We start from the raw sequence: 25,954 nt of genomic DNA on the forward strand, positions 1-25,954 counted from the left end.
TACCTGGATTGCCCATAGGTACAGATGAGGATGATAAAGCCGAGATTTCGTCTGAATCAGAACGGAAGCCTTCCACTCAAAACCAACAAAACAAGGGCTTAAAGAATAATTAAAAATCAATTAAGATAAACAGCAAACTACTCCCACTAATCAAGCATATCAAGGATAGGTGACAATCCCATGCTCTTGGCATGTCCATGAAAAACTGTAGCTGGCAATGCCTTGTAAAAAGGGTTTACTATCATAGAATAGGTGTCTGTGTGTTCAACTACAATGTCTCCTGACTTAACCTTCTCTCTGACCATATAATACTTGAAGTCCAAAAGCCTATTGCCTGAAGATCTCTTGTTGATCTTAGTAAAGAAACCATTGAAGTATTGTCATTCCATATCAAAATAGGCCTTTCAATTGAATCAACCACTCTTAGACTCCTAATTAAATTTATTAGCCAAATAGCTTGTGAAGCTGGTTCATAACAAGCAATGTATTATGTTTGCATCGTACAAGTAGCAATAATAGATTGTTTGACACTTTTCCAAGAAACAGCCCCCTCCTCCAAATAGGAATACAAAACTTGAAGTGGATCTCTTTGTGTGCACACAGCCTCCTAAATCAGCATTAGCATATCTAATTAATTCCATATTTTGACTCCTTTTGTAAACTAATTTGTAATCATTTGTTCTTTGTAAGTAACTCAATACCTTCTTTCCAGCCACCCAATGTGCTTGTCCAGGGTTCAACTAGAATCCCCCCAAAACACTTATAGGAAAAGCAAAGTCTGGCTTTGTGCAGACTTGTGCATACATGAGGCTGCCCACCAAGGATGCATAAGGCTTGTCTCGCATGTCTTGCCTCTCAGTATCATTTTGAGGAGCTTGACTTTCACTCAGTTTGTCTCTCTTTGTCATAGATACACTTCCTCCTGCACAATTTGCCATCTTAAACCTCTTGAGTACTTTCTCTATGTACCCTTTCTGTGACAGTCCTAACAGACCTCTCTCCCCATCCCTTATGATCTCAATGCCTAAAACCTAAGTTCTTTCTCCCTGATTTGTCATATGAAAAGATTGTGTCAGAAATGTCATGGTGTCATGTAAAAGAGTACGGCTACTGCTTTCAATAAGAATATCATCAACATATAAAACTAAAAACATGAAATGTCTCCCACTGGTTTTAATATAAATGCACTTATCTACTAGTGTTTTAGTGAATCCATAAGATCTTACAACCTCATCAAACTTGAGATACCACTGCCTAGATGCTTGCTTTAAACCATAAATCAATTTCTTGAGTTTGCAGACAAGATTTTCTCTCTCTTCTTGAATGAATCCCTCCGGTTGCTTCATGTAAATCTCTTCAGAGAGTTCTCCATTCAAGAATGCGGTCTTGACATCCATTTGATGAAGTGATAGATCAAAGTGTACCATGATTGCCATAATAACTCGAAATGAATCTTTAGTCGATATTGGAGAAAAAGTTTCACTAAAATGTATCCCTCCTTGTTGTGTGAAGCCTTTTACAACTATCCTGGCTTTGTGCCTCTCTATACAACCTCTTGAGTCTCTCTTTGTTTTGTAAACCCATTTACAACCAATAGGTCTACATCATTGAGGCAAATTTACCAATCCCATACTCCATTCTTTCTCATAGAATCCAATTCTGCTTTCATTGCAGCAAGCCATTATTCATTTTTATCACTGTTCATTTCTTGTTCAAAGGTGCTAAGGTCTTCTTTTTGACTCATGTCATGCTCGGACTCTTGTAAATATATGACATAGTCATTTGAAATTGCAGGTCTTCTAGGTCTTTACGACCTTAGTTCTACATTTTCTTGTTCTTGCTGTGGGTCTTAAGTCTATTCTGGATTCTCAAGTTCAATTTGCATTGGTGCTGCAGTGCTAAGTGCCTCTGGCATTATTTGTTGTGGTTGAGTTTCTTGTGCCGTGCTATTCAAAAGATCAACTGGCAAGGTGAATTGATTCATAGCCTCTTCTCTTCTACATGTGTTTTCTATTAATTCTTCAAAATCAAATTCTCTTTCTTCTGTAATATCTTCATCATTCTCTAGAAAAATTGCTCTCTCAGTTTCAACAAACCTTGTGGTATGACCTAGACTATAAAATCAATACCCTTTGGTTCTATCTGGATAACCTACAAAATAACAACTATTTGTCTTGGAATCCAACTTCTTTTCCATAGGATTGTAAAGTTTCGTTTTTGATTTTTCGTTGTAGATTATGTTTGATTTGGTTCGACTTGCTGTTTGGATTTCTTTTGGTTGTTGCTTTCTATGTGCTGCATTGAAATTTCTATTTTGAGTTTCTGGTTTGATTGGTATTTCTTACTTGTTGTTGGCATATAGTTCTTAGTTTTTAGTTGTTTATTGGATTGGTTTAGGTCTTTTCTTATTTGTTGCAGTCATGTGGTTTTTGGTTTTTTGTTGTTTTGGGATGTTGCTTACTAGGTGCTGCATTGCAGTTTCTAATTTTATTTTATGATTTTATTGGTTTTGCTTATTTCTTACTAACTATTGGCATGAAACTTTGGGTTTTTAGTTGCTGATTTGATTGGTTTAGGTCTCTACTTGCTAGCTGTTATTATGTAGTTGGTTTTTAGTTGTGTTAGGATGTTTCTTACTAGGTGGTGTAGTTGGTAAAGTTGTGTTTCCTCCGATTACAAAGAGACCAGTTGGAAGACTGTCAACGAAGAGGATCAAGTCTTTTGTGAAAGGTATAAGGCCATTGAAATGCAATCAGTACGATGTTGCATGCCACAACAAGAAGACTTGCAAGGCAGTGATATGAACATCCCTTTTTAGTTTATGATTGCTTATGTAGAGATAGTTCTATAAATTTTTAGACATGTGTTGCATTGCCATTTTGTACACACTACATTGCAGTTTCCATTTAATTAGAGTTGTTGTTTATGTAATTGTAGATATTAGCATCTTGTTCTAACAAATTTGTTTTGAGATCATAACTTAACCAATATGTAGTGAGTGCTCTTCGATTTTCAGAGAGTGAATTTTCAAATAGTGAATCCATGAGGTTTGAGTTTGTGAAGTATTTTTTCTTGAAGTATGGGATGAAGGAGTTGGATGTTTGTGGGAAGATGGAGCAGTTGGGAATGTCGTCGTGGGCATGAATTTTGGTCATTGTTGTGGTGTTAGGGAGCTTTGGCATTGTTGTCATCTAATGTGGGATTTTTGGTTGCGTTGCTATCATTTTGGACGTGGGAATGTTAAATGTGGACAACTGTTATTGAGTTTAAATGAAAATGGTGATTTTATTATTGGCACCCCACAGTGGCGAATTCAAGATTGGAAAGCCAATTGGGCGGAACTTACATACTAAACTCGATGGTACGAGTGAATTTCATTAATAATCAGAAAAAGATACACCTAGTCAGGAGGGCGTAATAAGCCTTACCCTCAAATACATCTATACATAAATACAAGCGTAACAACAAAAACAAAAATCACAGGTAAATGTAATACAAAACATCACTAGTTAAATCTAAAATTTTACCCTGCGAGACTTAGAAGTCTTAAATTCCTCAATTATCGATGCATTAGTGATACTATTAGCAAACTCTCTTTCAATGTGGAGGGTCATGCAATCAGCAAGAAACTCATCAGCCATGGTGCTTCGAAGCCGATTCTTAATAATTCTCCTACATGAAAAAGCTAGTTCCGTTGTTGCTGTAGAAACGGGAAGAGTCAACACCAACCGAATCAACCTGTTGATCAAACAATAGTTCTCTACCAAACTTGTTTCCACTAATTGTTGACATAAATGAGGAAGAGTGTTAGTTTCCATAAAATAAGGAAGGTGATGTACATCATTTTGAAAATACCTTAACTCTATTTCCAAATCTTTCAACTCATTTGGAAGGAAATCAGCAGGATAAAATTTCTCAGCAAGTTTACATATATGCTCAATATTAAATGACTTGAATGAATTACGAGGATCCAATGCTGAGCTAAGAATAAGAAGTTCAACTGTTTGCTATGGAAATCTATCATTTAACTCCCTTAACATGCAATCTATAACATCATTGAATACATCAACGCGATAGTAATGCTCAAATGTAATAAAATCTTTTTGTTGACAAGAGCGATGTGTGCCCGTCATATAACAAGCACCCATATCAGGAACATCAACACCATGTAGTTCACAAAATGATACCAAACTACAGAATAAATCATCCCAGCCATGTACCCTCATATCTTGAAGCTGCATTTTTGTGTTTTCAACAAAATTTAAAGCACTTACAATGTCTTGAGTTTTGGTCTGAAATAATTGACAAAGAAAATTGGTCAATCCCATAATTTTATCCATCAAAACCAATGAAAACACAAACTCAAAAGACATCATAGCAATATAGTTACTCTCAACATCGCCACGAAATTGTTGGTTAGGTCCATGATCAATGATTTCTTGAAGAAGTAATTTAGTCTCTTTAGATAAACACAACAAACTTGTAATAGAGGCATAATGAGAGCCCCAACGAGTGGCTCGAGCTCGTTTCAAACTACGAGCTTGATTAAGTCATCTGCCTGTCTCAAGTTCTCCAGAATCCAACAACCCATTGAGTTCAACTTTTCTAATTAAGTTTAACTCACTACGGTGCTTAGCAGAAGCACTAACAAAATTCACAATGTTAGTCAACATTAAAAACAACCTCCATAAAACTTTCACATCTTTAGCTACACCATTTAATGCCAATTGCAAGCGATGAACAAAGCAATGCACATAATATGTATATGGACAATCTTGAAGAAATAATGCTTGTAAGCCATTCCATGAACCACGCATATTACTAGCACCATCATACCCTTGACCACGCATATTTTCCACTAGAATGTCGTTATTACCAAGCACTTTGCATATCTCTTTTTTAAGAGTCAAGGCATTAGTGTCTACAAGACTCACAATATCGAAGAAGCGTTCACGAATAAATCCATCACAATCAACAAATCTTATAATAATAGCCATTTGTTCCTTATCGGATTCATCAAGTGATTCATCAACTAGAATACAAAATTTGTTCTTCCCAAGTTCCTTACAAATTGCCTTCCTCACCTTGTTAGCAAAAATATGTAAGATTTGCTTTTGTATGTCATGCGCAATGTATTGAGCATTTTGAGGAGCCTTATCAAGGACAACTTTCTCAACTTCTATATTCATTCTTACAAAAGACTTTATGATTTCAATGAAATAGCCCCGATTAGATGAGTCAACGGATTCATCGTGGCCCCGAAAAGCCAATGCTTGATTTGCTAGATACCTAATGCCTCTATTGTGGTCGTAAGTGGCAACCGATTTTTCATCACTTGTTGCTTTGATTGGTTCTGTACCACTTTTTCAATATGAAGAAATGGAGTTTTTAAGCTAATCCACTTTTGCATAGCAAGATGATGTGGTGAATTTAACTTGCCTACATGATGTTGAAATGCACATTGATTCCCACCAATTCTCTTCTATTTTTTATACCCACAACAATAAAGGTTGGGTGTGACTGATTCATGTCAAAAATGAAATAAGGAAAACAAAATACCTTATTCTTAGCAACTGAATACTCAAGCCAAGTGAATTGACCAAACCATTTTTTATTAAATCGACAAAAGTCCCGCCCTTCTAAATGGATTGGATAATCTTCTAACTCGGGTTGACATGGTCCTAAAAGAATGTATGCTCTTCGCACATTATCTTGTTCATTCACTGGATATTTGCATATTAGACGACGTAATCCTAGATCACACTCAAGATAATTGATATTAAAATCATGATAATCATCTACTCTTTCAGATTCAGTTCTTTCAACTTGAGGCTTAATAATGGGAGACTCGGGAAGATTTTGTTCATCACATATTGGAATAGATAAAGAAGAGCTAGAAGGCAATGTACTAGATGATGACCCATCATTCCTTTTCTTAAAAAAAGAGAACAAGTTTTTTGTTCTCTTGGGATTCCGATTGTGATCCGACATAATCAAAGATAACCTATGAATAACATGTAAAATAAATAATTTAAATCAAACATACCAACAAAAAATCAAACAAATTCTAATAATAATAGCATCTCAACAATATCAACAAAGAACAAATCAAACATTGAAACATCTCAACAAAATTCCTAAAATCAAAGCCCTAATTAATTTCAACAAAATCACAAAATTATAATTCAATCTCTAAGTAAACCCTAGAATATTGAATTTTAAATTAAAACTATAATTAAAGATATATAAAAAATGAGAGAATTAGAAATTACTTGTTGTTGTAGAAAGAAGAGGACAAGATTTTGCCAAGTTGCCCACTGCCCAACCAATATAATAGTAAGATGCAGAAAATAAAAAGGGCAAAAGGAAGTTGTTGTTGTCATCGGGTCTGTAGAATGGAATAGAGAAAAGCTGTGCCAAAAGAAAAGAGACAAAAGCTGGGACCACTTTGAAGTTGGATGGGCGTGTGTGTACATTGAGTTAGCTTTTTAAGTTTTTAAACTTGGGCTGCCCATATAACATATATAGGTTTTTAAATAATAATAAAAACTTTGGATGGGCTGGCATCCACCCTGCCCTTTACACAGATCCGCCACTGGCACCCCATTATTTGCTCTTTACACCTCATACTAATTTTAAACATGAATAACCTATTTTACCCTTGTACATAATTACCATTGAGGACAAAAAATTTTAAATTTTAAATTAAAATTGCTCACTACACCCCACATATGTTCCTGCAACCCTAGTTTGACTTTTTTCTCAAACTATCATGTTCCTAAACCCTAACCCTAGATTTATACTTTTATATTGGTGAAAAAATATCTTTTATTTATTTATGAAGGGTGAGATTGAAGTTAGAGAGGCTTCGAATGAGGTACGAGTTTATTTTTTGGCATTTTGCAATTTAGTATTTCATAATGGTCGCTGGTTGCGTTCAGCACATCAGTACCGAACGTGATAGGTAAATTCGGTGGGACGCCACCGAAACATTGCACCTTTTTCGGTTGTGTTTGACCAGTCATGAACTTAATAATAGGTGGAACTCCACCGTAACATAGAACGTAGTTCAATGGTTCACTACCGAACTTTTACCTGCGTTTTAGTGGCATTGAACAGAAATTTATTTATTTTTTTCAATAACTTATTGCCGACCACAAATTTAATGCAAGCTATTTTGATCTTACTCCCATTGAAGGAACAAAAACAAGGTGAGCCCCTACTGAAGGCAACAATGTGTGAACATAATGTGTAATGGACTATAGTAATCAATTCACAACTTATTCGGTAATTATTTGTCTGAAATCCTTTTTAGTATCATTAACGGGGCATTAATTTTCAAATTTTATCTTTAAATAATATGATTTTTATGTGTAGATATTCAATGGTAGAGATGCATTACTTAGATGGGCTCGTGCACAAGGAAAAATGAATAATATTGTCATTGTAATTAAAAGGTCTGATTATGGAGGTGAGGGCAAGAGGAGACCTCGTGTAATACTTGCTTGTGAGAGGAACAGTAACTATAAGTCTTGCAAGTCTAGTTAGACAACTGATATAAGGTCGAATGCAAATAGTGATATGAAAAAATGTGCTTGGGACACTGGTACCAAGAAATGTGGATGCTCATTCTTGTTAAAAGGTGTCAATATTAGTGATGGGGATGATTGGAAGTTAGAGGTGGTTTGTGGAGTACACAACCACCCTATTTCAGAGTATCTTCAAGGTCATTCATCTTCAAGAGGAGCAACCGCTGCACTAGACACAGGAATGCCTAAAATAGATGATACATCATCCAATGTGATGGTCATCTCACCAAAAAGCATGTGAAAGGTGTTCGTCTCGAGATGCAACCTGTCAACAAATGTAGATCCCACAATCTTATCAGCATTCCGATAAGAACACCTAATAAGTTGTTATAATCCAGACCTCTGAATGTACCATTTGAATATACCATTATTTAAATTACCCCACCAATTCCATTCACGAAGGGTGGATGTCTTCGACATGCACCTAAGGGGCTCACGTTCCTAGTTAAAATATATATATATATATATATATTAAGGTTAATTACCATGAACTAGACTTATATTCTACCTCCTATTGTCACAGTAAAACGAATTACCTGGTTATTCCAAATTGCAGCTGCTATGTGAGTTTTAAAACTCGTAAGTAAAGATGGAACAATGGGACCTACTCGAGATGGTTCAGTAGGCTTGGCATGTACCTCAACATTACTATCATGAGTAGCAGCTACATCTTCAACCTCTATAGTATCCTCAAAGTGATCTTGGGGAGCCGCTCTCTGTGTCCTCGTTGAGGCCGTGGGACACTGTCTATTAGGTCGAGATGATGAAGCCTCAGTAGTACCTCTGCGAGTCCTCTTTATATCTAAAAACAAACAATATTAAGTGTCCACTCAAGAACGTATTCGATAGATGATCACTGAAAAACGGAAATAAATTCAATGCACTATCACCGGAAAAAACAACACATATTCGGTGGAGTACCACTGAAAAACCGAAATACATTCGGTGAGAATCTCTTGAAAAATAGAAACAAATTTTGTGGACTACCACTGAAGCAATGTAACCATTTCGATGGTAATCCATCGAAACTAAAATCCAGTTTTGTAAAACTAGGTTCAAACTATACACCCACAACGTTGAAATCAAAAATCAAAATCAGACTTTGGCTTTTCAAAAGTGAAATCAAACATAGGCTTAATCAACACTTAGAAACGTAAATATAGAAATCAAAATTGAAATCAAACCTTGGCTCTTCGAAGGATTTGTGAAAACTTGACAGAGATGGGTTCGGGTTTGCAGAGATGGGCTGTGCGATGGGGTTCGGTGGTTTACAGAGATGGGTTCGGTGGTGAGCAGAGATGGGTGTGATGGCTCTGTTTCAGAGATGGGTTCGGGTTTGCAGAGATGGGTTGTACGATGGGGTTCGGTGGTTTGCAGAGATGGGGGTTCGATGGTGAGCAAAGATGGGTTCTGCGATGGCAAAGGGATGGGGTGTGTGATGGAGGTTGTTGTAAATCTGATGGGGTGTGTCTGCAAGAGAAGGGAATTTTCGATGGGGGCTTGATATCAGATGGGGTGGGGTTTGATATCAAATGGGGTGTGTCTAAAAGAGAAGGGGGTTTTCAATGGGTGATGTATGATATGGGATGGGGTTTACACAGTGAGTTAGGGAATGGGGTTCATGATGGCAATTTAGGGAAAGAAAAAAAAAGGGGTTTAATGAGTAATTCTAAATTTTATTAAAATTCAATGGGGTGTAAAGAGCAAATAATGGGGTTCATATAGAATTACCCTAAATGAAATAGTAAAATTTGGCAATTTAATAATGGCATCTTTTGTAATTTTGAGATTTTTTCAGTGCATGATTGTAAAATTAGAGCCTTTTTTTAGGCATTGAACTTATGTAAATTAGGTGAAATTAGATTCTTATATTTCATATTAGTAAACTATATAGATTTGAAAATAACATCTACATGGATTTGAAGGAATGAAGAGAAATGTCAAAATTGACATCCCATAAATCTTCATGTCAACTGTTAAATAGCATCTTTTTTCTACCATAGGCGTCACAATTATTTACTCATGAAGTTTTATTGATCATATGTGCCCATGCAACCCGCGTATTTACCGGGACGTTGCTTGGATCATTATACATAATGCCAAGTTTTTACACTTCTGATGTTGGGTTAACGCTGCTCATTTCCATCAATGGAGTGTTAGTTGGATGTCTTTGATGTACTTCCAAGTGGTCTTGGGTTCAAGCCCCATCATACTTGTGTGTGTGTGTGTGTGTTTTCCCCTCTCCCCTAACTTTGGCCAAAAAAACAAAAAAACAAAACAAGAAAAAAAGCTGCTCATTTCTATCCCTACGCCTATGCCCTAGGTTTTGGATGCGGGGAAACTACTAACCTATATGTTACTGGTTAACCAGAGGAATTATTTTACATATATATTATATATTATTCAAATCACATGTAGAAGCGTAACCTCTTTCATACCATGTTATACGGCCAAGAGCTTTAAGTCTATAGAAGGTGAATTGAAGTGAAAAAGGAAGTAACAAACAGAGATATTGTTAGAACCAGCTGAACTCCATCCAACTCTGTCAGATAGATAGGGATTGAAGGTAGATGCAGAAATGGATTGAACAAGGCTTCATTAGTAATGCAGCTTCAGATTCTATTTGGGCTTGTACTTGAGGTGGACTTTTGGCATCAACAACAGCCGCTTGGAGAGAAAAGAACTACATTATCTCAATCACTGCTCGGCCAACAATGTTTCCCTTGTTCAAATCCTGGAACGCATTGTTCGATTCCTCGAATGTGTACTTTCTAGAAACAGCATTAGTTAAATCAAATACACCTGTTTCTGCCAACCTCACAACCTTAGGAAGATCCTGCCTTGCCCGTCCTCCATAAGATCCAATGATTTGTATCTGTTCCACAAGATCATTGCCAAATAAGTAAAATGAAACAGAGCATTCCTAGACAACTTGAGCTTAACTCAGCTCTTCCAAAAAGAAACATAAGACCAAATCTGGATTCAATGACACATGGGGATTTGAGCTAATTTTGTGGTCTTTTAGATGCAAGAGGAAGTAACTGTTTAGAACAGAAGGAAAAATTGAGGGTCAACATTACATTATTCCTTTTTGTTCTTTCATCATAAGGCAATATTTTAAGCTGTAAAACCTCATGTTCTTGAAATCTGAAATGGACCTACATAAATGCAAGACTACAAATGGAATCTGAAAGATCAAGCAAGTTACTTACTAGTTACTACATAATTTCTTGCAAGTGTTTCCCCAAGATTTCTCAATTCTCTTATCGTTCCTATAATCTTATCACAACTACACCTAATTACATTCACCTAATAAATATTGATGTGGAGCCACAAACATTATATCATATGCCAAAGATTGAAAATCAATTCAGTATAATACATCACTGATAATACTCACCTTTCTACGAACAAGACGATTTATATCTACTTCCCCAACTGAACCACTTTGTGCAAGCCCAATCATTACAGCTTTTCCTCCATCTTTCACACTTTGTACACATTGCAAAAAAGTCTGTGGCCTTCCCAGGGCTTCCACAGCGACGTCCACACCCTTTCCACCAGTTATTTCCTGTCCACAACAAGTGAACTATAACAAACTAAACAGCAAGTTATCATTACAGGGATAGAACAATGAAAGATTTTGCTTCATCTCAAAAATTAATTTCAGCAGTTTATGTTCAATTTAAATCTAATATGAGGAAACGTTTCTCAGCCATCAGAAGAGACATGGATCGCTGAGATACATTCAGATCTATTTCACCAACCAGGCATCTCAAACTCCGTATCCCATCTAATGACTAATAGACAGGTCCTTGTTTAAGGACCTTATTAGAAGATGACTCATTTATTATGGTTGGCTCCATGGAGTAGTTTAATATAGTTTGTGGGACTGCGTACTTGAAACACCACAAAGGAAGCCACAAAAACAAATTATCGACATCATAATGAGCACAAAATACCTGTGTACTTGAAGTACCATACCAATATTGTATCAAATCTCACTAAGAAGAAAGATAATTTCTTTAAGTTGTTACCATTATTTTGCCAACAGCATCTTCTTTAGCCGCATTTATTGCATGAGTAGCACCAAATATCTTGGCTTTCTGCAGTTTCTCATCTTGAACATCCACAGCAATAATATCAGAGGCACCAAACGCTCTTGCTATCTGCAAACAGCTGTAGAAAATGATATAGTTATAAAATCTTTATAATAATTTCATGGGTGGATGAAAGTAAAACGGGCATTAAGATTTAAGAAAAACCACCCAAGATAAATCAAAAGTGCCTAACCTTGTATGGATGAAATGAGAGCCAGTTAAAAATTAGAAAATAAATACATGAATAAAAGACGTACCATCAACCTCACATGGATCCCAAAAGAGAACTTTCAGAGATTAAAAGGAGATGGAAGAAGAGAATGAAAAGAGAAGAAATTGGAAGAGAAAGAGAGAGACAATGATGGATAAATTGTCCAAAATTTATGTTGCCGTGACCTGCTTGTCCACAGATTGTCATCTTCTTTTCATTAATAAATTGCGTTTCTTCTCAAAAAGAAAAGGAAAATTATAAGGCCTAGAAAGGAATTTCCATATCTTGGTGTTATAGTATCTGCCAGCAAAAGCTTTGAACCTAATATGAGGTTACACAAGGAGTAGCAATTAAGAAAGTCTGAAATGATGCCCCATAAACATCGATTATTTCCCACCTGGGCACTTATGTTTGTATACATTTTATGCCTTCCAGGTGGAACTTTCTACCACAAAATAGTACATGCTTTTATCCATTTTATTCTTATAACACACACCTCCAAAGAGACAAATTAAACCAAGTTTTATAAATACAAAAATTTGAATATACAGGTCAATAAACATACAAATTTACTTGAGTACAAAGTTTACCTTGATCCAACACCCCCAATTCCAATCACAGCAATTGAATCCCCAGGACGCACCTCAGCTGCATTAGCCATAGCACCATAAGCAGTAAATACTGCACATCCTAAAATTGCAGACTCTGTGTATGGCAATGACTTCGGCAAAATAGTCAATCCATTTGCCGGCACAACACAGTACTCAGCAAGGCCTCCCATACTATACATGTATACTGGTTTTCCTGCACAGCATATAATACCTTTTAGTTATCAAACAACGAAGGTTTGTACTCTACATGATTTAATCCAACCTTATCAAAACAGGAAAAAGAAAGCAGACCTCCAAGGAGAATGAATCTTGGAACACATAACATACATGTCAGGCATATGTGCAAACGTGACAATCAAGATGAAAGATAATTTGAATTGAAAGAACATTTCTACTTTTTTCATTCAACTTCTGCTTTCTTTCTGGGGAACAATGGCCACATTCTTTCGATTATTCTTCCCATAACGGCACAAATGAAAAATCATTATTCAAAATTTTCAACATAGAGAAAACCTGATTTTTGCTTACAGCAAACAAAATTCGGATTAAACCATTTTGGCATATTTCTTTTTTGTTTTTTGAAAAGAAAAGGAATGTAAAGCGAAAATTAATAGTAGCTAGCATATTTTTATCACAATCTTCATAGACATATACTCTTTTCTATTTTTCTTTATAGTACGTGTCCGGAATTAGCCAAAACAAAAAACTACGGATCTTGTATACTACCTATACAAAGGGCAAGGAGAAAAATGCCATCACAAGTAAAGATTCTAAGTGATAGTTTAAGGAAACTTTGCTGCTACATGTTGAAGGGGTTCAACTTAGTCAACAATAAAGTTTGGAAAAGAAAATGACACTGTTAATCATAAAGATCAGAATGAAAGACCCGTTCATTTCCAATCCCTTAAGCCCTGCATTAGAATTACAGATACTAGAAACAACCATTTATATATGGCTATTAAAAGTTCAACAGACTGACAAAAACAAAGGTAACAAAAAAAAAAGAAAAAAAGAAAAAGGAGAGAGAGAGAGAGAGAGAGAGAGAGAGAGAGAGAGAGAGAGAGAGAGAGAGAGAGAAGAGCATGCTTACCACTGCTGTGGAGGAATAGCCGAGTCTCACCATCATAAAGGGTTCCTTTTGCACGGTTATAGGCAAAGAAATCCTCACATAAATCATCATGGCCCTTTTCTCAATTCAGTGACCAAAAAAAATCAACTATTTGATACACACTTTTCTCCGAAAACAAAATGGTAACTACCACATTTGTAGAGCAGTCAATAAACTATTATTGATAACAACAGATTGGAGAGAACGATCAAAGTAGCATCTCTGAGTAGTATTACCTTTGAACAGTAGGAACAGTTACCACAAGGCATGATGAAAGCTCCAATAACACGAGATCCAATTGGTAATCTGAAAAATCAAGAAAATGAAACTAATAATCCACAAAGCCGACATCCACACACACACACATACAAGTGTAAACCTAAGATATCGGCCAGCCAAAAATGTACACAACTCCTCACATCCTCTACTGGACTTTTTCTTGTTAGTCTATAATTTCCAACCTCACAGTTGGATTAAAATTATAATATGCTCTTTCCTCATCTATTGAGCATGTCAAATGTCAAATCAATAACTATCGGTTACTTCATACTTCTTTTTCTTATCCACAAAACTTTCAGTTTTCAAAACTAATGGTGCATTTGGATGATTGAGTTTAAGTTACTATGAAATTTCAAAGTAATTTTAGAAAATGGAATTTGTAAAGTTTCTTGTTTGGTTAATCTATTAAGGATATGAGATTTAAAATTAATGGTGATACTATTGGTAGCGGTGACATCGGCGATGGTGCTACTAGTGGTGGTAGTGATGGCCATGGCAAGATGGTGATAGTGGAGTGCAGGTAGAGGTGGTGGTGGTTGTAGCCTTTGTCTCAAAACTATCATTGTCTTGTATTCTGGAAATGATACCTATTTAGGTGGAATTTAAAGTAGAGATTTACGAACCGCAAATTCTGTTTCTTTCCATGTAGAATTTATACACTCATACCAGGAATTAGTACATGTCATTTCAGAAATCTTGACTTTTGTATAAATTCCAAGTTTATGTTCCCATCCAAACACACCGCAATGTGATGGATTTACCACGACCCTTTTGACTTGTATTTGTGAAATATCAAATCTAACGGTGAGTATAACTGCAAATTAATCCCATAAAAAAGTTATAGTAGTATAAAAGTTTCAGACTGGTGTCAATTGATGTCTACACTTGTTTTTTTCATTTGTGATCTAGATATCTACATTTATGAGAGCAAATTTATAGAACACCATTAAAATTGTTGTGATCTAAATGAAGGGCACCTTGCTATTGTTTTGGTATCTGTAGCCGGTCCATGTTCGACAACCTCACCAGTTATCTCATGCCCCACGACACAAGGGCTAGCAAATGGAAGCTCACCTTTCATAACATGGAGATCAGAGTGGCAAACTCCACAGGCTACAACAAGAAAAGAAAACACTAACAATATCAGACAACATTTTGTGAAGAGTAGTGAACACATGAGAAGTGCATCCACAATTTAGTGAAAACCGAAAAGGAGCAAGAAGGGACGGAGAAGAAACCTATCATTGGCTAAAACAAAAAAAAGGTCAAGTGAGAATTTACTTGCGGAAAGATTAGAGAATTGAAATGGCAACACCCAATACATAGAAAAGGCAATCAAGCTTAATTAAGACTGCTCATACATCACATTTCAACAAATCATATTCAAAGCTCCAACGTCTATGGCGCATTATCAGCCATCCACATGTGGTTCCGATTTTCTTTTTCTTTCTTTGGCCAATCATCTTTAAAACAAAAAAAAAAAATTCTGGGTATTTTCATCAAAGACTATAAATTAATAAATAAAAAATAAGTCAAGAATCAAAACCAGCATGACAGATTCAAAATCAAATCAAAACCAGCATGACACATTCAAAATCAATCACTGAAAGGTAAACAGGGAAATGAGGAACAAATGATAATAACAATTCCAAAATCCAAAGACGAGAGAGTTTGAAGTCATATATAATATACCCTTGGTTTTGAGGAGAATTTCACCGGATTGGGGAAGAGGGATTTGAAATTCCTCGATGGTGAGAGGTTTGTTAGGTTCCCTGAAGACAGCTGCCCTCATGGAAGAAGGCAAACCCCCACCACCACCCAGTGAGGCAGAGTGAAACCACCTGCTGCTGCTACTCTTACTCGTCTTCTCAATGCCATCAAATTCAAATTCAAGCTTCTTGTTGTTGTTGTCGTCGTCGTTTAGGCATTGACCCACCAACGACGACGATGATCTGCTGCTGCTAGTCTTTTGGCACAACCAAGACCAACCAGAGGAAGAAGTAGACGAGGAGGAGGAGTTTGAGGAGACAAGTCTTTTGGCGATGGCACTGCGGATCATCATCTTTCTTTGTTTATTGGTTTCTTTCTTTGTTTCTCTCTCTCTCAATCTGAATACTCAAAAGTGTTGAACAAAACAGACAACATTAGAAATAGCAAGGCAGATGGGATGATGCTACTTGCCTGCCAGGGATAGCTCGCCAGGCGCGAAGATAGCGGCTTACTTTTTTAATCGAATTTTAGAGGAAACTACTTTATAACAACTTTTTCTTCCATATTAATTTAACCATCTCTTCTCTCTCCTACGTTGTAACTTTCATGTTTTGTTTTTAATATTATACAAGGAAATTGAAAGAATCCTAATCCGATGGGACTAACACGTGGAAGGATAATCTTTCAATGGGAAAATAAAAAATAAAAAATTAGTGTACTAATCACTGAAGTTATTTATTTTTTATGCAAGCATAAAATTGTCTAAGGAAACATGTTCTAAGAGGTATTGAATAGATACTAGTTACTCAATGTGGAAGATAATTTGGTCTTAATTATCTGTGTAGAGACACTAAAAGAGGAATTTGGGTACCTATGTATTGTGTGAGGGATGCTAAACGTGATCGTATACATGAATTCTTCGATGGAGTTTTACTTGCCTGTCAAAGAAGAATTCTTCGTTACAACTATGTAAGTGATCCTTAAATTTGAGGCTTCACATTTGTCTTGTATATATAACTTAATATGTTTTGACAGTGCAACAAGTCTTAGTTCTAACCATGAGTTATGATAATTGTACCGATTTGTATACGAAGGCAATGAATGTACAATATAGGATTTATCATCTCTAGTAAAATAGGAGAATATTTCATGAAAGGATGATTCAGAAATCTCTAGCCATAGTGTAAATAGTATTCTAATGCTATTGTATTGAATCATGTATGAAGGAGTGTTATTCATAGTATCATAATTAGGGCTTGATAGTAATTCATGCCTAAGAGTTACAATCAGAACATTGTATGATAGAAAAATTGAATTACATGGACATGGTAGTTTTAATCAGAATTATGTTCAATTCATTTATGGTTAGTCCAGATAGCCAATATATGTTGCTAGGTGTAGGGCTAACAATGGGTCGTGTCGTGTCGGGTTCGTATCGTGTCAGGATAATAAACGTGTCAAGAATGCTCAACTCGAACACTACCCATTTAAGAAACGTGTCGAGTCGGGTTCGGGTCATCTTAAACAGGTTACCTGGTTAATAACTTGTTTAATAAAAAGTGGTAGCAACTAATAAAGCAACATCAATATGTATAAAGAACCATAAACTTGGACGACCCGCGATTAAATTTCATAAATAATAATATGCATGTTACAAAACTCACAACTGAAAAAATTTAAATAAAAAAAAAACAGAGAGAGTAGAGAAAATATAAGGGGGGGAGAGAGAGAGAGAGAGAGAGAGAGAGAGAGAGAGAGAGAGAGAGAGAGAGAGAGAGAGAGAGAAGGAAAAAAAAAAGAAAAAAAGAGAGGAGAGGAGAGAAAAGAGAAGGAAAAGAAAGGAAAAAAAAGGAGGGAAGAGAGAAGGAAAAAAAAGAGAAAGAGGAGAGAAGAGAGACGGAAAAGGAAGAAAAACAAAAGAGATAGAAGAAAAAGAAACATTATAAATATCAAAAGGCGTAGCATATAATCACAAAGTTGTTTGTAGCATGGTGGATAAGAGGTTCTTTTTCAGGCTTGATTGAGAGGTTCCAAAGCATGAGGAATGCCATCGTCTTACTGATTTGCTGGGAACTTGAAAGAATAAAGGTGAGTTTTTGGTCACTTTCACAGATGTAATGAGTTTGTTGAATTGTTGCAAGGATAAGTTGAGTTTTGGGGTTAAGAAGTATATACACTAGCATGATGTTTGAAATAGGACAGAGGCTAAGAAGATTTGAAATAAGGCAAGTGCCAGAAATTCTTTGCTTGTAGAGTAGGAGCTGGAAGAATGTAAGAAAATATGCTTCTAGCACCTCTGTTTTGTTTTTTTTTTTTGTGTTTTTTCACGAGTACCTCTCTAGTGTCTGTATCTTTTTTCAGACTTGATTTAGAGGTTCCAAAGCATGAGAAGAACAAGCTAGTCGTTGAGGTCACTTCAAGTGTTCTTTTAGAGGTGCAATGAGGTTGTTTAATTGCTGTAAGGATGGATTGAAATCGGGTAGAGGCTAAGAAGGTTTAAAAAAAAAAAAGGAAAGTGGTGGAAATAGTGATGAATGAATGTATATAGCTTGGACTTGGTTAAAGATGTGAATAATGTTGAAACACAGCTCTCGGAACTGAGGCATAGCTTGGTTTAGCATGAGAAACTTTGAAGTACTTGTGCTTGACTTTTTTTTTTCAATTGGCAGGAAGCCCCCAAGTAATTTGGAACTGAATTTTTACTCTTCTTTTTTTTTTTTTTTAAATTTTATTTTATTTTATTTTATTTATACAGATTTTCTTGGCACGAAGCCCCCAAGTATTTTGGAGTTTGCATGTGTAGTTCGATTCAATGGCATGAATGATGGATTTACCTAAGCCCCTAGCCCTCGTACAAGATCTGGTTTTGCTTGAGAATGGAGATCTAAAAAACAAGCAAAAGGCACATGTCAGTCACCCTTATTATGCTTGTTATGCAAAGTAGATAGCCAACGAAAGAAAAAACAAGAAAGAGGAAATGTTCTTATCTCTTTATTTTCTCTGGTTTATTGCTTATGGGCTTCTTCTCCAGAGGCATTGGTGAAGATAACGGCTTGATCTCCAGTGAAGTCGCCAATTTATGTAGGGGGTTTTTTCTTCTGGCAGCTGTAAATGGGCTGGGCTGCCGTAAAGGGCAGATCGATGAAATTGTCCCTTTTGTCTTAATTCGAAAATCAAGCCCCAAAATGATTTGAAATGACAGTAGAGCCTTAGGAAGCATCTTGGTTACCTTCACCAACTAGAACAATAGCAACTTACAGATGATTTTTTAATGCTTACAGATAAATTTTCTAGCTTGGCACGAGGAGATCGTGGCATGGAAGCAAAATTGGCATGAGTTTAGCACTAAAGAGAAAATCACGTGTTCTTGGAAGGAAGAAAGGGTGCCCAGATAAGAGAGGAGAGGTTTGCAAGTAGATTTGGTTAAGAAACAAAAGAGAGAAAGAAAAGGGTGGCTTGAGTGTTTCTTCCGATAGTTTGACAGTGACTCTGTCAAATATTAGAGCAATCTGCCAAAAGAGGGAAAATGGGGAAGAAGGGTGAATAGTGCACGAAATTGCTGGGTGTTTGCAAGTAAGAGAGGAAGCTTGCTCTCTGGTTGTTTTAGCTAATGATGAAGTAGTGGGGTGTTGGGTAGTTTCCGGTAGCTCGACGAAAACTCTGTCAAGCTTGGGAAAAGTTTACTAAAAGGGAAAATGGGAAAAGATGGAAAGATGAGCTCAAAATTGCAGATGTTTCAGAGGTGAAAGATAAAACTTGCTCTCCAGATGTATGTTGTGATGATGGGTAGGAAATGCCTCTTTTTATAGGCGCTGGAAGCTATCATTTTTCAAGAAACCCTAATGGTTTCTATCTAATTTGGCCAAGTCTTTCCCTTCCTTTCTCCCCTCATCCCTTCAATCATCCTATTTTGGTGAAATTTCCTCTACCCATTTGCATAAAATCAGAGATTTTTGGGAGCTCAAGGCCCCTTTCCCGCAGCTGCCTCAGTGGAGAATCCCCATTTTCAGCCATCTTTCTTCTTTCTTTTCTCCCCTCTTCCAAGGCTAGGTCTAATGAGGGAAAGAAATGGGTATGTACACTGGTTTGAAGGGTGTTTTGCTCAAGTATCCCTTGGTCTTTTGGATGTTTTTGCTTGAAACTTGTTCCTTCCCATGTGTTGGAGCTTCCAGCAGCTTACACACATGAATATTTTGGCTTTCATCGTGGCTTTTGTTTTCAGCTAGGTGCTAGAGATTTTGCAGATATTTTCTTGAGTTGCTTGGGTCTTCTAGGACAATAAGTTGGTTTATCAAGTGAATGGGCTAACTTTATCAATTGTTGGGCTATTTTGGTTGAGTTAATGGACTATTTTGGTTGAAGTAATGAGCTATTTTGGTTGAAGTAATGGGCTATTTTTCTCTTTTTTTGCTCACCCACATATTTGGGCCTAAGAAATGGGCTTGAATTCTGGGGCTCCCAAGCAACCCCAGGACTTCCATTTCTCGGCCCATCGATGGGCCTCATGTCAACTTATTACCATCTATACCACAACCCACTCAAGCAAGCCCCGGGCATCTTGCGTGGCTTGGGTCCACTTAAGCTTGTAGCGTGACGTGTTGCTTATTTGCTTGGCGTGGCACGTATGCAAGTTTATATGATGAACTCTTGGATACCCAAATTGGGTTTCTTCCCAAGTTAAATGTCATACTGGGCCAGGAATTTATTCGGGCCCAACCATGAATTTTTTGGGCCTCAACAGTAGTTTTGGTGAATAAGAGGGCAATATTAGTTAATGATTAATTACTTTGGGCAATTGAGTAATTAAAAGATGTTATGTTGTTTTTTTTTTTTTTAAAAGATCAATCCTCTAATTCTAGATGAGTATTGCTTTTTTTTTTTTTTTTATTTTATTTTATATCTTTTTGTGTGTATGTGTACAAAAGAATACAAATGAGTAATAAACACTTTTAGCATGCCTATTTTAGTCTTTTAACATAGTTTAAACAGTTCCACACAAAAATTTATCAAAGTTTTTTACACTGCTTATTATCTCACAACACTTTTGCAAAATACAGTTTATCAAACGCTCAATTACTTTATTTCACAATTGATTATCCTCACAACATAAGATAATCAATTTTGTTTAAAAGCACAACAATACCAAATTCACCCTTTGGCATCAAAGAGGCAGACTTGTTGAGGAATGCCTTAAAAAACATCTCGGCAGATGAATGTGCCAGATAAAGCTTGAGGTGCAATATATAGAGTAGTAGTATATCATACAAAAGGATAACCAATTACTCCATATCTTTCTATTTACTCTTGCACTTAATTACAACAAGCTTTAACTAATTACTTCATTTTTAGCTTTGGACGTCTTTTAGTAGTAAATCCCAATTTAACACGCCCTCTTTTAGCCTTAGGCAGCTTCACTCCACCTTGCCGCCGAAACATGTGCCACCAATGCAGCTTGTTCTTCTTATTAAGGCGGCCGTGGCCAAGATGATGAGGGCCATGTCTCAAACGTCCAATCCCACCTCCTTTCGGCAACTTATTTGATTTCTTTGAATGCCTAACATGCCTAAACAGCCCTTCCGCCAGTGCATGAAAATGCCCCTGCTGCTGCTGCTGCTGCTTATTATTATGTGACATGGTTTTCAGTTTCAACAACGATTTTTTGACCCCTCCTCTTTCTCCTCCTTGATGACTGTCACTGCCCTGCTTGGATTTTTCGCCCTGCAACATCATCTTCCGTAGGTGTTTCCACGTAGAATGGCCGTGATCATCATCACTGTTAACATTTCCATGATGATGATGATGGTGGTGGTGGTGATGGTGGTGAAAGATGAGTCCCAACTTGTTCTTGAGCTTCCTTAATCGTCCAACGGGCTTGTCCCTTTGTAATCTTTTATGGCTATAGAGACCCTCTGATGGGGAGGAGGAGGAGCAACAGCTACTAATTCGTGAACTACTATCTTGTGTTGTCACTCTTATTGACCTTTGTGCACTTCTCATATGAATGTCACGAGTACGTCTTGAAGACTGACTTGGACTCCAGTAATCCTGCTTAGAATATTCATTACTACTGGCGCTGCTTTCAGTTTCAGTTTGCTCACTGGTTGACCATGTTTGGGACTTTGAGGTACTTGAGCTAGTCTCCTCTTCCAATACTTGCTTGCGTGGCATGACCTTGTTCTGTTGGCCCACATAAGACATCCTGTAGCTCCCTCTCCTCTCACTAGACTTGTGTTCATCTAACAGAACTGGCCTCATGATCATCTGACTACAATGTCTCGTTGTTTTTCTTGTCCGCTTCTGATTCAACTTCTTGCCAGGTCCAAGTCCAACTGAAGAAGCTTTGGACCCCCTGGACTGAGGTGGCATGGACGGTTTAGATCTCGCGATCTTTTTGCTCCTCATTGTTGGATTTTTCCCAAGACTGATTTGAGATATTTGATCCGTCTTCACTTCCGTGGCAGGCTTCATAGCTACCTCATCCTGAGTTGGAGTTGGGGGGACCCTTAGCCCATTAACATAACTTGCCATCTTATTATTCTGATTCACTGGTTGACTCAGAGATTCAAATCTCTCCATAATGGCCTTCAAGGATTCATGTCCCTTAGAAGCAAACTTCCCAGTTGGATTCTCATGCTTTTGAGACAGTAGTTGACTTGCCGGACAAGTCAGCAGCTCAGTTCCACCCAACAAAGACAATGATTCGCTCCTATCACTCGGCTGATCTCTTCTAGTACTAGTAGTAACTAGCTGCTCTTCTGCGTGTACCATAGGAGTAGGACTAACTGAAACATCAACATCATTATTGAAAGAATCCGCCAAGTCAGTAGAACTCAATTGCAAAGCCAAAATTCCGGACTCAATCTGTTTGATTGCATTTGTGAGTACTTTAGAGTAATCACTAGCCTCATCTGTCTTTTCCTTTATCAGACCGAGTTCTTGCTTGCCATCCCTTGTTGGAGAGACTGAGGAACAAGCAGCCAAACTATCACTGCTTGGATTACCAAGAGTTTTACCAATGCCATTCGATTTTTGTAGTCTTTTAGCATGCTCATCAATATGATTCAGATGACTAAGCCAATCGTGTCGCTGATCTTGACTCTGACTGTTTTTGCCAGGTACCTTGGCTCTCTCATTTGAGATTTTTGACTCCTTGGCTGAGTACTGTTTGTTCAGATTGTTTTCTAAGCAGATCCGGCACCGTTTCCTTTTGTATTCAGGTAGGTCTGTTGAGGTGCTTATTTTAGACTCTGGACTTGCTCCCTCGGGCTTCTTAGGTGACTGCTCATCCGTTTTTGAAGTGATGTTGCAGCTTTTAGAATCCCTTCCATAGTTCAGGACAGTATTAAGAGGTGATTTTACTGCTGCTGGCAAAACAGAATTTAGGTTAGGCACCGCCTTGGGTTGCTCTGCTTGAGAAGAGCAGGGTGTGCTATCAAAACCAGATCGAGCTGCTGTGATCTGCAAAACCAACACCATTAGAAACCTAAAATCAGGGTGAATATACCTACGCCTTACAAACCCAAAGTCACAGCATTTTTAAAATTCAGAAAGAGAAATAGGAATCACTACAAAAAGAAAAGGGCCAAAGGTGACACTTGAAACTTGAAAGTTTTTAAAGAGCATCAGCACATATACATACATTATTTTACGGTTTATAAAGACCATCAACGAATAAAATGTATTTATACATATTTTAATGGTTTTGACGCCAAAGGTGGGCAAAGCTTTTGCAGAATTTTTACACAGGTGAGGTGATACCTCTGAATGAGTATTCAAAATCTTGTCAGTAGCATCATCCAGAAGATCTTTTAATAGTTGTTGCGCTCTCACATCCAAAGCTTTGCCCACCTTCATGAACATAATATTAGGCACCAAAAGAGCACAAAAAGTCATCTGAGTTGTGAATTAATTAATAAAATCAATACAAAGTAATCTCTCTGCGACTAGGTAACAAAAAAAATAAAAGAAATAGATAGATAGCCACACGCGATATTGGGGGAGGGGGCTTTTCGAACCTGAGACTTTTGGTCTACAAGTTAAGGCCATTTCAACTCGGTTGGACCCAGTTGGCGGAGCCATAAAATCAATGATAAGGTTTAAAAATATATAAATTATTTACACTGGTAATGGATGTGTTAAGAGTAAATCAGTGGATAAGGAGTAGGAGGCAAAATTGATTGGATATTAGCAGACACCTAGTCCTCTGTAATTTCTATCTATTTCCCAATAGTGATAAAAAAAAAAAAAAAATTAAATTAAACATACTGAAAACGAGAGATCTGTTCTGTTCCAACAACACATGTTTCTGCTGAAAAGAAAACCTGACCAGATGATTCTGAGAGTCCTTACATTGTTTGAATTTATATGTTCGAAGCCATCTTCCCCATTTTGAAGGAGTCCATATAACTGTCTCAGTGCATAAAGATTAGACAAAAGTTCCACAGGATTCATAAGTTCTGATTCGAACCTGTCGAGGGTACCAATTCGCAGGACGTTAGCGACCTCGATCGATGTATTCAACGAACCGCATTTGTTAGGGAGAACAAGTACTGGGAGAGAGCAAGAGATGTGGAAACAGGGAGAGAGAAAGAGAGAGCGCGCGCGTAATGGAGAGAGAGAGAGCGATGAAAGGAAGCTTTGAAATTGGGTCAGAAGAAGTGAAGCAAAGAGGAGGAAGGCATTGGGTCGTTAAATTTAATAAAGAACCGCACCTGTTGGAAGTTAAGGGCACGGGTCTTTCAAGGACCCTTTCAACTTCCAACTAATCTTACCATTAAATAAAATAAACTCCCAATAATTAAAGTTTTTTCAATTTTAAACTAGATAAAAAAAATATATAATTATTTTAGTTTTATAAACTAAACACGGTCTTGACCCCAAAAAAAAAAAAAAAAAAAATTAAACACGGTACCCAAAAGGCAAATTTCTATTAACTAATGCCCAACAGATAGAAGGTATGTTCAGGCTTCCTCTTCTTTCTTTCTCTTTTCTTGTTTCTCATTGAGTTGTTCAAGAACGAGTTTTTTTTAAAGATCACGTATTTGTTCATGTCTCTTATGTTTGGGTTTTGCATAGTGTGGAAGCAAAATATCTATGGATTCTATGTCAAATAATTAAGCCAATCAATTTAAGAATTATTTGACCTAATTGGGAGTTATTTTATTTAATTGGCAATTATTCGATTCTTACCCTAATTAATCAAATCCCTAATTATGTCAATCTCTCCAAATTGGGGAAAAATAATTCATTTCCACATGTGGAACTGTTCTTCTGAAACTCTAGCCTCCAAGGCTCCTATAAATACATGGCTACACCAAGGGTTGAGGTACGTCTAAACTTCTATCTGAAACTTTGCAGAAATTCTCTCTCACAAACCTTAGCTGTCATACTCTTTCTCTGTGTTTCACACAAGGCTCCAACCACCACACATGGCTCCGGCGATCCGATTCTCACCCTATAGAAATCTCTATCCTTTTGTTAGCTATTGTTTTTCTACAAACACTCAATCTAACTTAGGTATCGGATGGCCTTTGGGCAACACCCCCTGGGTGTGGTCTTTTCACTCCACATTGTTTTGCAGGGAGAAAGAGAAGCGAAGAGGAAGACAAAATCTTCAGAAGAATATTCTTTGGGGACGAAAATCACTTCTACAAATTGGTGCTTTTATTTATAGCACGAAATAATACTCAAAGCGTGCTCTAAATCTATTTTTCACACTTTGTTTCAAACAAACATGGTTGATACAAGAAGTACGAAGAGTAACACCACCACGACGGGCCCGTCTCATGGCTTTGTGGTGGAAACCTCGTTGCAATCGCACGGAACAATGGCTGCCAACACTTTGCAGCCGCCTCCTAGCGCTTTTCAGTCACCTCCAGTTGCTGGAATTGAAGAACAGCCGCCACATGGTCCCGTGACCTCCCCAGCCTTGCAGCCACAAGCGCCAGCTGCAGGAGCAGCTCTGCCATGCCATCCTGCTGTCGGAACACAGCAGCGGCGGCACCACGTAGCTGTCGGATTTGTTGCACAGCCCCACGACTACTTCGAAGCCGACCTAGTCTTGGAGCAAATCCATTATCTCCCTCCTTTACAACCATACTTGATGAATGCACCTGTGTATGCGTCTAATGGAGCCCTAGTCCATATGCCATTGGGTCCGATGCACACCTCTCCACCTGGCTCACGCAGTCAGGTCAAGACTCACGGATTTATCAACTCACACAGAGTGTCGATGATCAAAACAATCTAATTGGCCAGTTACTTAGGCAGATCAACCTCCTTGGATCCCATGACGAGGAGAGGAGAACGTATGAGCATACATGCGAGTAGTTCAAGAGGTCTCATGC

The 25,954-nt window shown here is 37.3% G+C and overlaps 3 protein-coding genes across 4 annotated transcripts; all 3 read right to left on the reverse strand.

Annotated features, from left to right (window-relative positions):
• Positions 1–3,404: 3,404 nt before the first annotated feature.
• On the reverse strand, positions 3,405–5,189 carry LOC117625635 (zinc finger MYM-type protein 1-like). Its single transcript, XM_034357165.1, has 6 exons — positions 4,559–5,189; positions 4,347–4,459; positions 4,145–4,235; positions 3,856–4,000; positions 3,528–3,738; positions 3,405–3,440 (listed from the first exon to the last, which is right to left on the reverse strand). Exons 1-6 carry the CDS (start codon positions 5,187–5,189, stop codon positions 3,405–3,407), a joined length of 1,227 nt encoding a protein of 408 aa, XP_034213056.1.
• A 4,756-nt stretch (positions 5,190–9,945) lies between these two features.
• Positions 9,946–16,163, reverse strand: LOC117624335 (alcohol dehydrogenase). The gene is made up of 8 exons (XM_034355508.1): positions 15,591–16,163; positions 14,876–15,011; positions 13,856–13,925; positions 13,602–13,695; positions 12,491–12,704; positions 11,627–11,768; positions 10,990–11,160; positions 9,946–10,464 (listed from the first exon to the last, which is right to left on the reverse strand). Exons 1-8 carry the CDS (start codon positions 15,958–15,960, stop codon positions 10,273–10,275), a joined length of 1,389 nt encoding a protein of 462 aa, XP_034211399.1. The 5' UTR covers positions 15,961–16,163; the 3' UTR covers positions 9,946–10,272.
• Positions 16,164–20,762: 4,599 nt separating this feature from the next.
• On the reverse strand, positions 20,763–24,239 carry LOC117624336 (serine-rich adhesin for platelets). 2 transcript variants are annotated; one of them, XM_034355509.1, is made up of 3 exons: positions 23,958–24,239; positions 23,367–23,456; positions 20,763–23,066 (listed from the first exon to the last, which is right to left on the reverse strand). In XM_034355509.1, exons 1-3 carry the CDS (start codon positions 24,057–24,059, stop codon positions 20,943–20,945), a joined length of 2,316 nt encoding a protein of 771 aa, XP_034211400.1. In that variant the 5' UTR covers positions 24,060–24,239; the 3' UTR covers positions 20,763–20,942. The 2 variants fall into 2 exon arrangements, with proteins under 2 accessions (XP_034211400.1, XP_034211401.1); XM_034355510.1 differs by lacking the exon at positions 23,367–23,456.
• Between the last annotated feature and the right edge of the window lie 1,715 nt (positions 24,240–25,954).

The sequence above is a fragment of the Prunus dulcis genome, chromosome 4 (assembly GCF_902201215.1).
Source record: "Prunus dulcis chromosome 4, ALMONDv2, whole genome shotgun sequence".
In the NCBI taxonomy this organism is placed as follows: domain Eukaryota; kingdom Viridiplantae; phylum Streptophyta; class Magnoliopsida; order Rosales; family Rosaceae; genus Prunus; species Prunus dulcis.

Bases quoted from the DNA above. Each gene is read 5' to 3' on its own strand.
- LOC117625635 (XM_034357165.1), bottom strand. From the start codon at position 5,189: ATGAATATAGAAGTTGAGAAAGTTGTCCTTGATAAGGCTCCTCAAAAT. The intron at 4,460-4,558 runs GCAGATGACTTA...GTTTATCTAAAG, and splicing joins TTCTGGAGAACTTGAGACAG to AGACTAAATTACTTCTTCAA. The intron at 3,441-3,527 runs GTAAAATTTTAG...ATTTATGTATAG, and splicing joins AGACTTCTAAGTCTCGCAGG to ATGTATTTGAGGGTAAGGCT.
- LOC117624335 (XM_034355508.1), bottom strand. From the start codon at position 15,960: ATGATGATCCGCAGTGCCATCGCCAAAAGACTTGTCTCCTCAAACTCC. The intron at 11,769-12,490 runs GTAAACTTTGTA...CATTTTCTACAG, and splicing joins ATTGGGGGTGTTGGATCAAG to CTGTTTGCAGATAGCAAGAG. The intron at 11,161-11,626 runs GTAACAACTTAA...TGTTGTGGACAG, and splicing joins ATGCTGTTGGCAAAATAATG to GAAATAACTGGTGGAAAGGG.
- LOC117624336 (XM_034355509.1), bottom strand. From the start codon at position 24,059: ATGAATCCTGTGGAACTTTTGTCTAATCTTTATGCACTGAGACAGTTA. The intron at 23,457-23,957 runs GTAAGGACTCTC...ATGTTCATGAAG, and splicing joins AACATATAAATTCAAACAAT to GTGGGCAAAGCTTTGGATGT. The intron at 23,067-23,366 runs GTATCACCTCAC...TTGGTTTTGCAG, and splicing joins TTTTGAATACTCATTCAGAG to ATCACAGCAGCTCGATCTGG.